Source organism: Sceloporus undulatus, chromosome 5 (genome assembly GCF_019175285.1).
Source record: "Sceloporus undulatus isolate JIND9_A2432 ecotype Alabama chromosome 5, SceUnd_v1.1, whole genome shotgun sequence".
NCBI lineage: Eukaryota > Metazoa > Chordata > Lepidosauria > Squamata > Phrynosomatidae > Sceloporus > Sceloporus undulatus.
Window position 1 is genome coordinate 118,564,543 of NC_056526.1, and position 14,392 is coordinate 118,578,934.

The window sequence follows — 14,392 nt, forward strand, 5'->3', positions numbered from 1 at the left end:
AAACTGACACATGTCTTAGATATAGTTTTACATTTCTTTATTTGTTTGTTTTTTAAATTGTAGAATCTTCCCCCCATCCTTCTGAAGAAAGTACACAATAGATCATTAATATTTCATTGGTGATCTCATTTTTCAGGTTTTAGTTTAAAGGTAACCATAGCACACATAGCCATTCATTATTAATTACTGAACAGCACTGTAGCTTCTTGGGACTCTCCTCTTTCCTTTAGATGTTAGCCTCATATGAGCAGTGCTGCTGTCAGTGGAAAACAACTTTGATATTGTTTTAAGTGTGAGAAACTGGCTAATGTGATGACAACCTAGACCAGGACGATGTAAGCGGCTCCTAATGACGGATGGGACCATGTTTAAGAGCGACACCAAGGGTGAGGGTGAGAGGCAGCCAAGGAAAGTCCGATTTCGAATTGCCTCCTCTCACAGTGGGAGAGTGTTAAAGGAAGTGTATGCGGATGGAGAAATATATGATTCCCTGGATTCTGAATGCACCAGCAGCTCAGAAACAGACCCAAACAGCCGACTGAGCGAAACTGAGGGACAGCATAATGGAAACCTAGGTTCTGAATATGATGAACATGAGAATCAGACTGATGATATGTTCATTTTCATGAGAGCTGCCAAAGAGAGGGGATTTGGCATGAAAAGAGTCAACATCCTCAGCAAAAATGGTACAGTCAGAGGAGTCAAGCACAAAGTCAGTGCTGGTCAAGTTCTCTTTGATAATTTGACAAAAGTGTTTGAGGTAAGTGCAGTAACTTTGCTCCTAGCCTACAACAATTATCCATCTCCTGTTCTGAAGATCCCAAAGCATACTTGTTTTTTGTCTGGTTGCTCAAAGCAATATCCCTCTGTCGTTAACAATGCCCCAGAGAGATTAATTCTGAAAATGAAAGGTTCTGTTCTCATACTTTTTGATCCAGATCTCCTTGCCAAACCTTGACATTCTAGTATTTTAAGAAAACAAAACAAAAATCAACATCATCTGTTAATATGGGAGTTTGGTTGTTTATATGGGTAATGTTAGTAGCTTGAAGGCATGCTCTTACCTAAATGGGTATATCTCAGTGGTTCCTGAAAAGATCCTCAACACAAAATGTTTTGAAGCAATTGGCTGCTGGCAGTCATTTTTGTCTTGTCGGATGAGGATCCTATTTGATCGTAACACACATTTTAGGCTGCCCAATGAAGCCTTGTGCTCCAGCTATCTTTACCAGGGATTTTATCCAATTTGTTAAAATAAGGGCAATGGCATCATAGGGTGGAGCCACAAGTGCTGAGGCAAGTTGGAAGGTAAATTCAAGTTATACAACTTCAAATGGTCCTTTGGGTGGCATGGATAGCAGGAACAATTTCCATTGTGCAACTTGGTTTATGCATATTTTCATTGTTAGTAGACAACACATATGCTTAATATTCGCTAACCTTAGGAAATGTGCTGGAAATGATGGGTCAATTGCAGGCAAATGACATGTGCCAGTATATTCTATAATCGGAATCCAAAAGTCTACCTTAGGGTCTGTCCACAGCCTGGTCACATCTATTGGAATTTTTGTCTTTCAACAATAGCCTATGCTGTATTATACAAACATAATTTGAAAGCCCTTCTTCTTTCAAAAATGGTATGCCATGCAGCACTGGAGCTGGTCTCTAAGAACAAACCCAGTGTTTCTTTTGCCATAGGGAACTGGTAAGATGTTTTGTGGATCCTGGCCACTGTATACATTGTGGGCAAAGTATCCAGTCACTAGCTACTTTGCACATAGTTTTTCAATAGAACTCAGACCAAAGATATGCAGACTGGAGGATCAAAAATGGCACTCCTGTCATTCAAAGTGAACTGCTTCAAGTCACTCCATTTTAAAAATTGTCGTGTTGAAAACTTTTCTTTTTAATCTCAGATGCAATGCTTAGAGAGTTTATTTTTGGGGACTACAATGTTCAGACCCCCCTCCCCAAGCAATGGCTATTCTGAGAGCAGTAGTCTAAGAGGGTGTTCCCACTTAATATTTGAAACGATTTAAAATACAACGTTTTTAATAAAACCGATTCAAAATAACCCTGGTGCTATCTCGCGTTCCGAAATGCGTTATTCTTCGTTCCCATCTGGTTATTTAAATCAAAGTTTTTACCTGCAAGCGTTCCTACTTGGCATGAAATCGGTGTTTAAATAAAGCAATTCTTCTCTTCCATACCTTATTTGGAGCTGTCAATCAATAGTACGTCAGAATGACGTAACGTTAACCCGGATTATTTGGAAGCGATTTAACTTTCGTCAGCGTTTCCATTTCATTGACCGTTTGTGAAATGATGTATTTTTGGCGGTTTAAAAAAAAAATGAACCAATCAAGGCACTTAAACGATCAAATGTCATAAGCGCTGTCAGCCTTATATACATTTTCCCTCCGAATTTAGTAGGAAACCCAAGCTCTTTCCAGAGGAACTATGGGATAGGTTTTGCATGACAGCATCCCCTCTTCATGTCTCCCAAGACAGCCAGGGAGAATCCCTTCACAGAGCCCACAGATCAATGGGGGAGGCTTCTGGCAAAGCAGGGAGGGAGCACTCTTCCCAAAGATTCTCTTTCCAGGGTTGGAGGAGAAGGCAGATTCCGTTTGAGAAAGAGAGGGAGAAAGGCTCTATCCCCCCCCCCATTGATCAAAGCCCTTCCCTGTCTGGGCGAGATCAGATGCCTCCTCGCGAGGAGCCTTCCCTTACCTGCCTGGGCGAGATCAGAGCCCAAGCGGGCAGGGAATGCCTCTTTGAGAGGAGCCTTCCCTTCCTGCCTCTCCTCCGTTAGAAATGGGCTCTCCCCACACAGATGGGAGGTTGCAATCCACCGGGAGAAGCCTTGTAGTCCTTTGGCAGATGCAGGCGCTTGAGCAGCCGGGACTTCAGGCGCTTAAAGCGCTGAAGAGATTAAGCGCCTGTAAACCATTAAAATAAAAAATAAAAATAATCCTTATCTCTTATTGAAAGACCACAGCAGACAAAGGGGCGAGGGAAGCAAAAATGGCGGCGGTCACGAAGGATGGGGACAGAAAGGGCAACTCCCCCAAGGACAGCCCCCACCGCAGTCCGCTCCTCCCATCCATCCAACCCTATTCAAAGGCTGTCGTTCCTATTTAAATACTCCGGTTCCTAACTCGAATCAATGGAAAAACGTAGGTCGGACCCTAGTGTTTTTTTAACGCGCGTTAAAAGACGAAAACTCGATTCAAATTTTTATCCCGCTCTACGATTTGATTTGTAGTGGGGACGATTGCGGGTTGCTCTAGAACCGTTCTAGGTTTAAATCGGATCCTAATATGAACGCCACTCCTTGGATTCGATTCAGAACGCGGGGTTTCACCTAGTGGGAACAGCATTTAAAAAGTAATGTTTTTATACTCTGAACAAATGTGTTGTGGTTACTGGCCAGATGTGTTGTAGTTACTCAGGACCTCTTCAAACAAGATCCATTTCTGTAAAGTAGCAAAGCAAGTTGAGATAGTTGTGTGCTCCCTATAACAATGTTGTTGCTGGTGTTCTTTATTCATATCTAGCCCTTCATCATAAGGCAAATAATAATCTATGTAAATGCCATTGTTATTGTTAGTACAAATACTGATGCACTACAGATTCTGTAAAAAGTTTTATACACATTAAGTCAGGAATTCTTGTAATTCTCCAAGAAAAGATCAGCATTTTGATCCTAATATTACAGGGAACCAGAGCTTAGGCCAAAGGGGGAAAATATCCAAATTACATTTGTTTCAAGGCCAAAAAAATGCACTGCACTTTGAACTTTAGCCAGGGAATCAAGTTTCACCCTAAAGCTGGAAGCAACACTATGTGCACTTACCTGTGAATATGTCCCACTGAACTCAGTGAGTGTGACTTCTGAGTAAACATGCCAAGGATCATCATGCTTTGCCACTAAAATCCATGGGGAATAAATATGCTCTCTGAATTGTGCCCATCCTTAATGTAGAAAGCACCAATTTCTCATAAGATGTATCAAACTTGTGCCTTAAATAAATTATGCTTCTTTCTTATCACACTCTCCTTCTGGTAATTTTCAGCTTGAAAATAATGAATGCTATGCGCACATCATGTCAAGCATTGGGATTATGAGATATGTGAAATACTGATTTTGGCTTTTCAAAATAGATTAAGAATGGAAATATGCAGATCAAATTTCCAGTAACTTTATTACATATTTTAGCAAGTTTTATCAGGCTAGATTATATAAAAAGTTATATGCACAAATATGTGCAAATATGTTGAGATAAAAATGTTAATAGCACAACCCTATACCTGTCTATCCACTGTATTCAACTGTCTTACTTCTAGGCAAGTGTGAAATTGATGAGCTACTACCCCTCATCATCCCTGAAAATGCTGTCAATGGCTGATAGAAATGGAACCCAATTACATTTACCATGAGCTCCCCATTTCAAAGGTGTTAAGAACTGCAGCCAAAATCTGATTCAGAATTCTTCCAGTGGTTGTTTCGACACAAAAACATTATAGAGGAGGAAGAGATGCAAATTAGACCTCCATCTCTTAATGAGGCCTGATTCTCACTTGCTGTTGTTGTTGCTCTTAGCTGCCCTCAAGTGGGTTCTGACTCATGGTGACCCGGTGGATGAGACATCTCCAAGAATCCGTCACCAGTTGCCTTGCCCACATCTTGCAAGCCCTTGTCCATAACCCCCCTGTTTGAGTCTGTCCATCTAGTTTGTGGTTTTCCTCTCTTTCTTCTATCCTCTACCTTTCCTAGCATTATTGTTTTTTCTAGGGATCCCTGCCTTCTCATTATGTGGCCAAAGTTTGATAGTCTCAACTTAATTATCTTAGCTTTCAAGGAGAGCCCTGGTCTGATCGGTTCAAGAATCCATTTGTTTGTTGTTGTTTTTTTTAACTGTACATGATATCCTAAGTACTCCTTTCCAGTACCACATTTCAAATGAGTTGGTTTGTTTTCTGTCTGCTTCCTTCACTGTCCCGCCCTCACATCCGTACATGATAACTGGGAATACAGTGGCCTGAACAATTCTGACTTTAGTGCTCAGTTGTATGTCTTTGCTCTTCAATATATTTCCCAGTTCTTTCATAGCTGCCCTTCCCATTCCTAGTCTTCTTCTTATCTCTTGACTGCAGATTCCATTCTGGTCAATGTTTGATCCTAGATATGAGAATTCTTTAACTATTTCAGTTTCCTTGTTGTCTAGATTGAATTTGTGTATTTCTTCTGTGTCATTATTTATGTTTTCTTTATGTTCAGCATCAGACCAGCCTTTGCACTTTCATCTATGACCTTCCTTATTAACTGTTCCAACTCCTGAATGTCTTCTGCTAATATTATGGTGTTGTCCGCATGTCTTAGGTTGATAATGTTGCTTCCTCCTATCTTCACTCCTCCTTTTTCTGATTCTTATTCTGCTTTTCTTATGATGTTTTCAGCATATAAGTTAAACAAATAAGGTGATAGGATGCAGCCTTGCCTGACCCCTTTTCCTAATGGGAACCACTCTGTTTCTCCAAATTCTGTTCTGACAGTGGCCTCCTGTCCTTGGTACAGATTCCTCACCAGGACTATCAGATGGAGAAAACTGTAATTGTTCATTTGAATACCCCTCTATTCTGTGTGCTTAGACTAAACTCTGATATTTAAACTAAATGTAGAAATTCTAAAACACTCCCTGTTATAAACCCCGCTTTTGTAAACTAAAAAGGAATATGCACCCTTCAAATTTGCCTCCTCCAGTAACATATTTGAAATTTGAAAAACTGCAGCTAAAAACAAATCAACGAATTTGTAATTTTTGAAGATAAGTGTACAACTAAGTATCATGGCCCTTAATTCTATGGCTCTGGGATTCTAGAAATCACTTTCTATAAAGTTTCTCTACTTCTGCCATCTCCATTTGCAGATTTCTTTTGTTACCCACTCTTTGGCTCAGGTTCCTATTTACTGAATACTCCCCCCCCCCCCCGAATCCAAGCATGGATAGAGATTGGGAAATATATCACTTTTCCTTTTCTCACGTTCAGGTTTCTTAAACTTCAAGTTATTTCAATCCTAGATTTGTGAATTTTGATAGTGTCTTGAAAAATGAACGGAAATTAATTTCTCTCCCATTTTCGCTGGCCAAATTAATAGGTTCTATTCTCTATTCTCATCACATAGAGCATCATTTTGTACTTGCCTTGTCATATAGATGCTAAATCCTCTTTAACATACATATGACAGGGCAAGTACAAAATGATGCTCTCTGCGATGAGAATAGCTGTATCTCTTTTGAAAAATGAAAATGGAGGGGAGGGGGATAATTAATTTCAGTCCCTTCTTGAAGAGTCTATCAAAACTCACAAACTTGGGAACCTTTCAGAAAAAGAAAAGAAGTAGCAATCCCACCCCCAGTTCTAAAATGGTTAATTACTCAGGTTGAAACCTAGATTTACAAATATAGGCTGAGTCTCCCTTATCGGGAATGCCGAAATCCAAAATCCTCCAAAACCCAAAACTTTTGAAATGAATGGCTGAGATAATGGCACCTTTGCTTTTGATGGTCCAATGTACACAAATTTTGTGTCACTAACAAAATTATTAAAAATATTGTAAAAGATTACCCTCAGGCTATGTGGATAAGGTGTACATGGAAGATAAATTAATTTTGTGTTTAGACTTGGTTCCCCTCTCAAAGATACTTTATTATGTATGTTATAAAAATACAGGTATTTCAAAATCCAAATAATAATAATAATAATAATAATAATAATAATAATAATAATTCAAAATTCAAAATTCAAAACATTTCTGGTCCCAATATCAGATAAAAGAGACTCAACCAGTGTTACACACCCATAGCTCTGGATTTAAATGGATGAATCTGTTAGCATTGTTGCACAGTGCGTGATTTGTCATGCTGTTGTTCTTCATCAGGATCACCACCTCACGAGTGACAGGCAGTTGTGTCCAAACTGGAGAAATGCCTCTCCCCTTCCAGAAGGTGACAAAAGAGACTCTAGCCAGATCTCTCTTCATGAGGCTTTTATTCTTTAGAAGTTGCTCTATGTACAAGGCTGTCTTACCATTCCAACCCCATCCACCATCCACCATCATCCACAACCCACCCTGTGACTTGAAGCACTCCTCTTTTATAGCCAGGGCTCCATGTGGCCTTTTTGGCCCTGCTTCTTCCTCCTGTGTCACAATGATCTCTGTCCCCCGTCCAGGGTGACTGTGCACATTTGCAGCCTTTTGCAGCACTTTACTGCACTTGGTGACCATCATCTCTGATGTCCTTCTCTGATGTCACTGGTGAAAAAATGCCTTGTCATCATGGTTGACAGTGACCCTTTGTTGTCCAGTCATTATTTAATACCACATTGTGCATTTTCTCTGGACTCTATATCCCAACAGAATCTGTCAGTTTTGGTTTCCTAACATTTTTGAAAACCTTGAATTCTTTTCATACTAAATATTGTCATCCATAGTTTTTTCTGGGTTTTTCGGGCTATGTGGCCATGTTCTAGAAGAATTTATTCCTGATGTTTCACCTGCATTCTCTGAAGATGCCAGCCACAGATGCAGGTGAAACATCAGGAATAAACTCTTCCAGAACATGACTACATATCCTGAAAAATCGACAAAAAATTATAGATGCCAGCGATGAAATCCTTCGACTTCACATTGTCATTAATTTTGTCATTAATATTGGCACTTCAAACTGGAAAGAGGTCTTGAGCATCATTCCATAGGGTCCTTACTCTTCAACATTTATATTAGTGACTTAGAGGATGGGGTGGGGAATCTCTATCAGGTTTGTGGATGATACAAAACTGGGAGAGGTAACAAACATATTGAAAGATAGGAAGAAAATTAAAAAGGATCTTGATAAACTAGAAAACTGGGTGGAAATCAATAAATTGAAATTCAGCTGAGACAAATATAAAATTTTATATTTATGTCACAAAACTGCAATGCATAGGTAGAGGCCTCATCTGGAGTAGTGTGTTCAGTTCTGGGCACCCATTTTAAGAAGGATATAGACAAGTTGGAGCAGGTTCAATAAGGGCAACAAGGATGGTGAAGACATATGAAGAACATTTGAGTTGACCATGGTTAACCTGGTGATGGGAAGGGTAACGGGTGACATGACTGCATTCTTTAAATACCTCAAGAGTTGTCACAGAAAGGAAGGTGAAGGTTTGTTCTCTGCTGCATCAGGGGGCAGAACCAGGTCTAATTGCTTTAAAGTACAAGAGGGTAAATTTCAATTGAACATCAGAAGGAATTTCTTGACAGTAAGAGTGTTTCAGCAATGGAACCAATTGCATAGAATGGTGGTGGGGTCTCCTTCTCTGGACATCTTCAAAAAGAGTCTGGACATGCTGAAGATGCTTTAGCTGAAAATCCTGCATTGACCGGGGAGTGCACATGATAGCCCATGGGACCCCTTCTATGATTCTATGAAGAAAAACAAATCCTTATTAAAGAAAAAGTGAAACAAAATCTTCACCATTCAGGGTCAATAGAAAGAACTATAGACAAGCATAGAGTTGCTATGAAAAGTGCAGTCATTTCTTAGTGGGAGCAAAAGCATAGAAGAGCTGCTTCGCATTTTAGTGCAACCGCTATCTATTTTTTTGGTAAAGTATATCTACTTAGAGGATCTTTGCACAGCATTCTGCAGAGTCTACTCTCTGCTGAGCATTTCAGTATTTCTCATCAGGTGGTTTGGGGCCATTCAGAAAGGCAAAGTGGCCCTGCTGTCACATTGTATCCCGAGAGGCCTCTGATGCTGGAGAATGATAATGAAACTATCTCTGGAGGGGAGCTGTGTTATTCTGTTGAAGACCAAATCATGAAGAGTCTTGGGGCACTTTAAAAGACCAGCAAATAGAGGAGGAAGGTAGAATAAAAACTGGGGTTGAACAGAACCAGAATGAAACAAGTACAGTTTGTAGCAATTCAGTTAGGGCTGAAATGTATGCAAAACGACCCTTCACAGCAGCAGGAGCTGTTGATAATATAGTCATCTGAACATTGCTGAGTAAGTTGACACTTGGATTGGGACAGAAGACCATCCTCTCTGTTCAAACCCCAACTTTCTGGGCCCAGTTGGCTGGGCAATGTGACTTGTACATGTAAGAGATGTCATGGATTAGTATGATCTTTCTTGTCACTTTAAAGGCAGTACTTTTCAGTGGAGACAGTTAACACACCATGCTGAGAGCTATCACATGTGCAAATGAGGAATAATCATGTACAAATCAGCCTGATTATGCTGTGCAGTTATTCCTTCTAAATCCCACTGGCTTCAGCTCCATTGAAAGCTTTCTGTTTGAATATTTTGCTCTTAATAAGTTCCACAAGTCTTATTAAGTATTAGCCAAGCCCCATCTATCATTTCACCTTTGGAGAATATTTATAGAAGAAAGCAGGCATCTGATTTCAGAACCCTACTATTAACAAGTACACTGAATATCTGAGCCAATCAGCCAGAGGTATATTGATTTCAACCATTTTTTCATAAGGGCTGTTAATGCTGACATCCTAGATTTTACTGTAAGCTAGTTCCTGCAAGAACTCTTATGCTGAAGACTGCATTTTAATTCTCTCCAAACAAGGAAGGTCCAAATAGATCTGCTTACATATTTCTGTTTCCAAAAACAACAACTTTTCAGGCAGTCGTTGAAGGCAGAAAAAGCTGCAAATACAGTCTCTGGTGGCAGTAGCAAACTGTTTTTCTGATCGGCTGATTTCATCCAGAAAGGCAACATAGAGGAATGTAAAAAACTTAAAATAATAATAATAATAATAATAAGAGATTCCCCTCCTTGGTGATTTTTCAAAGAATGGAGTGCTTCAAAATGTGAATACATTGGGGATGAAGTCCTTTTTAAAAAACAGTCAGGGTACATAAGTGCATAGTTTTTAAAATTCTGTTTCTTGCGCTATTCACTGTAAAGCTTTTTAAATTTCTTCCTTTACAAAAAGCAGAAAAAAGACATCAAGTAATGCCTGGTTGGTTGCCATTACTGATGCACCCAAACATAGCTGTGTCGGTCTGCTATGTCAACATATCCACTATGGGATGGCTGGCTGGTTGAGCACCAAAAAGTCTGTAAAGTAAAAAAACAAAAACCATGGTAACCAGGGCATCAATACATTGAGAAAGAATGGCTGGTAGGAAGCATGACCAAAGAGAGGAAATTAGGTTTGGCTTCTTTTCCCCAAGTCGTACCCATTGAAATGACTTGTATTGCACCAGAAATCAACCATCACATAAATTTGGCACCGTGCTCATTTCTACCTCCTTTTCCCTAACATAGTCTGTAGGGCAAACATGGAGTATTCAATCTTCTAGGCAAGTTGTTCTAGTGATGCATGGATGGGAGTGTAATTTATCCCTTCAGACTTTCCTCTTGACGGCGGCTGCTGTCTGGACCGGGAAAGGTTGCTATAGCAACTGCACCCCCCTCATCCCCTTCTGCTTGCTTCGACCAGGAGGGAGATGCAGTTGCCATGACAATGTTTCTCCACATCCTCTCAGTGTGAACTGAAGCACTCAAAATAAAGGTGATGTAACAAGTCCTTGGGGGTTTGCTTTTCACTTGTGGGACTCAGAAAGAGGGTCCGTCACTGTTGCCCATCCTGCTGTGCCAGACCAAGGGGACACTTGGTTCCCCTCAAATATTATTGCTTTTCATTTCTAAAGCCGTTGTTCTCTAGTGGATGTGAGTGCAATACTTGGAACTCAGACATCCAATTTTCAAAGTCTGGTTACCCTGGAAAATCTGCAGTAGGGTAATGCCTTTATCCAAGCAACCAAAAGAGTGCAAAACTGTCCAACTGAGCAAGATCCCTGGATCGCATCATCACAAGATTTTACAAAGTGAAAGACAGGAGACAACTGACCTAATAAAGTCATGATGTCCACATAGTGTCCTCCAGAGACGGAATGAGCGGGGAGGGGACTGCAGAGATTTAAAAGAAGGCTCTCTCAGGTGATGCAGTGGTTTTAGGTTTCAACTGGATTAAGCCTGAGGTATATAAGGAGAAAGGAGGACAGGAAAGTCTGATTTATATTTTTGAAAATGTAAAATGCAGGTGTGAACCCAGCCCTGTTGGTGACTCACTCAAACATTAAATCAGGGGGTCCATTCACATTACCTCAAGCAAGTCACTTCTATGATTCTATGAAGTCACACTTTCTCAGTCTCAGAGGATGGCAATGGCAAACGCCCTCTGAAGAAACTTGCCAAAAAAACCATATTATTGGTTCACCTTAGGATCATGATAAGTCAGAAATGATATGAAGTTATACAACAACAACAAGCATTCACATTACAGAATTATAACACTATTATTCCACCTTAACTGCTATGCTTTATTAATTTAATCCTGTGGTTTGCAGTTTATGGAGGACGCTTAGAATTCTGAGCCAGAGCTCTCCAGTTTTTAGGTTGTTATTGTTGTTGTTGTGTGCCTTTGAATCATTTCTGACTTATGGTGACCCTAAAGCAAACCTGTCACAAAGTTTTCTGGGGCAGAGGCTGCACCTGTATTGCAGATATAATACAGTTTGACACTGCTTTCACTACTGTGGCTCAAAGCTATGGAATTCTGGGATTTGTGGTTTTGTGAGAGATTAACCTTCTTCTCAGCGACCTCTGCTGTGACAACAATCTACAAATCTCACATTTCCATATCATTGGGCTATGGCACTTAAAAGTGGTGTCAAACTGCATTATTTTTGCAGTACAGTTGCAACCTGAGAGTATGTGACTCACTCAAGATCACCCAATGGGTTTAAATGGCCGAATATGGACTCACAGCGTGGTCCCCAGAGTCTTAGTCCAGCACTCAAACCACTACACCACTTTGGCTCTTTCTCTCTCCAGGGTGTATGGCCAAACTACAAACCCCAGACCTCCATGCAATACACACAAAGTAAAATTATGGGAGAAAGACAACCAGTGCAGCTTGAGGGCACTGGTTCTTATGCTCATCTTTTGTATTTACACCATGACTAATAACAGAAATGTAATGAAACCTAGAGAAAGCAAGCAATCTTTCAATGTGTAGGCAGAGGTGGATTTGTACTTTCGTAGACATACCTAACACATACACCCATAATTATTATAACTACTATTAGTCTATACAGTTAGTGAAGTGCCCAGAGGTGAAATTCAATCTGACACACAACCATAGGTGAGAGAGAAAGTCCAGGCAATTCATTCACACAGCCCTCCATAAATGACACTTCCTTGATAATCATGGGAACAAGACCAGCACTTTCCAGCAATTGGGTAAGCAGGCATACAGCTTGGCTGTAAGTCTGTTTCTACCTTGGGTATGATATGAAATGCTCTTTATGGATCTTCTTGTGACCCTTGCCGGCATTTTTTCTAAGAGCTCATGATTCAGACTTCCTGATATCAGATCTTCTGTAACCTTGGCTCAGCTAACCTGAGATGACTTTTCGGAAGTGAAGCTGAATTAATTGGCCTGTGGAACTTCTTCAACTATCAGCTGAAGTGTACGAATTTTACCCCAGATGTAGTCATTTATCAAAATCTAAAGGTATAATTGCATATCACAGTTCTCTGAGGAGCATGGTGAATTTTGTAACTTTGTACTGAGAATAACATATTTGCTTATTCATTGTCCCCATGGGGATACTGGTCTCCTTCCTGTGTTAAAAGAAATGCCAAGGCAAACCTTTTTCAATTGTCCTTTAAACTTTTTAGCCATTGTTTTTTGTGGGTTTTTCGGGCTATATAGCCATGTTCTAGAAGAGTTTCTTCCTGACGTTTCGCCAGCATCTGTGGCTGACGTCTTTCTCTGAAGATGCCAGCCACAGATACTGGTGAAGTGTTCGGAAGAAACTCTTCTAGAACATGGCCGCATAGCCCGAAAACCCCACAAAAAACCATGGATGCTGGCCATGAAAGCCTTCGACGTCACATTTTTAGCCATTGTGCACTTTTCAAATATATACAGTATTCTTAAAGTATTTTTGTAGTTAGGGGCTTGACAGACTGTCAAAGCGAGGCTGTGGCAACTACATGCCGTGGCCCTGATCTCTCCTTTCCACAGCACAAAAAGGAGCCACAAAAAGTGGCTCCTTTTTGCACCCGCCTGGAAAGAGTGCCATAGCCCCCAGTGCATGGCTTTTCAGTGCTCCTTTGGCACTGTGTCATGTAGTCATAGAGATATATTTAACATATTAACTGCCTTGAACTTGTTGGAAAACGGTGGGACATAAATGTTTTAAAATAATTTTTAAAAATTAAAACAGACATACCATTTACTAGTAATATACCTATGTTGTGATGATGCTACCTGAAGTGAAAAAGCTAATCTCAAGATAGTTTGTTCATTTGTAGGGTTTCTGAGTTTGTGACCGAGGCTTGATGTGAACATTATGCTTTCCTATAGTATGAGTCTCAACACTTTCAAAGCAAACAGGACAAAAAGGCAAGGACAAATACTGTATTCCTCTCAGAACTCAAACCCATTTATTTGTAAGTAATAAACAGGAGATTCAAGGGCAGGAGCCACAAAACCCTTTACAATTTCTCCTCTCCAAAATCAACCAAAGAAGTGATTGCAAGCCTAGTGAGAGAGATACTCATTTCACACCTGGCAGGAAAGATCACAAAAAACCATCTGGAGAGCTAGCCTGTGCCATCAAAAGCATTTTAACATTATTTCTCTGAAAACTAAAGAGAAACAGCCACTCACTATTCTCAGAGAAATATGTCAACCAAACCATGAAAGCAAAAAACAGATAAGGATGCAGAGAGTTTACTCTTATTGGCTCAGCTAGGGAGCTCATAAATGAAACAGAGTTGCATCTTTTTACTGGTACCTTATATTAAAAAAAGCAGAGGAAGGATCTCTACAGGAAGCTTTCAAAACCATTATATCTCCAAACCTCTTTCTTTTTTTGTCTGTTGTAAAACTGTTAAATTAGAATCAGAAGCCCTTTGTTGTTGCTGTTGTTGTTGTGGTGAGCCTTCAAATTGTTTCCGGCTCTATCCTGGAATTTTCTTGGCAAGATTTATTCAGAGCAAGTTTGCCATTGCTTTCCCTTGAGGCTGAGAGAATGTGACCTATCAGAGATGAAAAGTTGGCTCACAAATGAAATTTCATGGAAACCTGTGTACAATGTGAAAGAGCACACCAAGGGTCTTTCCATACAGCAAAATGATGGCACTATCATTCCACATCAATTACCACAACACTATCCTATGGGATCCTGGGATCTTTAGTGTGGTAAGACACTAGACATTTCTGTCTAGGAATTCTAAATGGGCATCTCTAAACTACAAATCATAGGATTCCACAGGATGTTGCCATGGCCTTTAAATGAAA

General features: G+C 40.1%; 1 protein-coding gene across 1 annotated transcript in view; it reads left to right on the plus strand.

The window, feature by feature from the left end:
* The first annotated feature begins 352 nt into the window (after positions 1-352).
* GRXCR1 (glutaredoxin and cysteine rich domain containing 1) overlaps positions 353-14,392 on the plus strand; it is a 49,398-nt gene continuing 35,358 nt past the window's right edge. The window contains exons 1-2 of the mRNA XM_042469666.1: positions 353-753; positions 11,007-11,016. Coding sequence (XP_042325600.1) covers positions 365-753; positions 11,007-11,016 — 399 coding nt within the window. The 5' untranslated portion in view covers positions 353-364. The remainder of the gene's footprint in view (positions 754-11,006; positions 11,017-14,392) is intronic.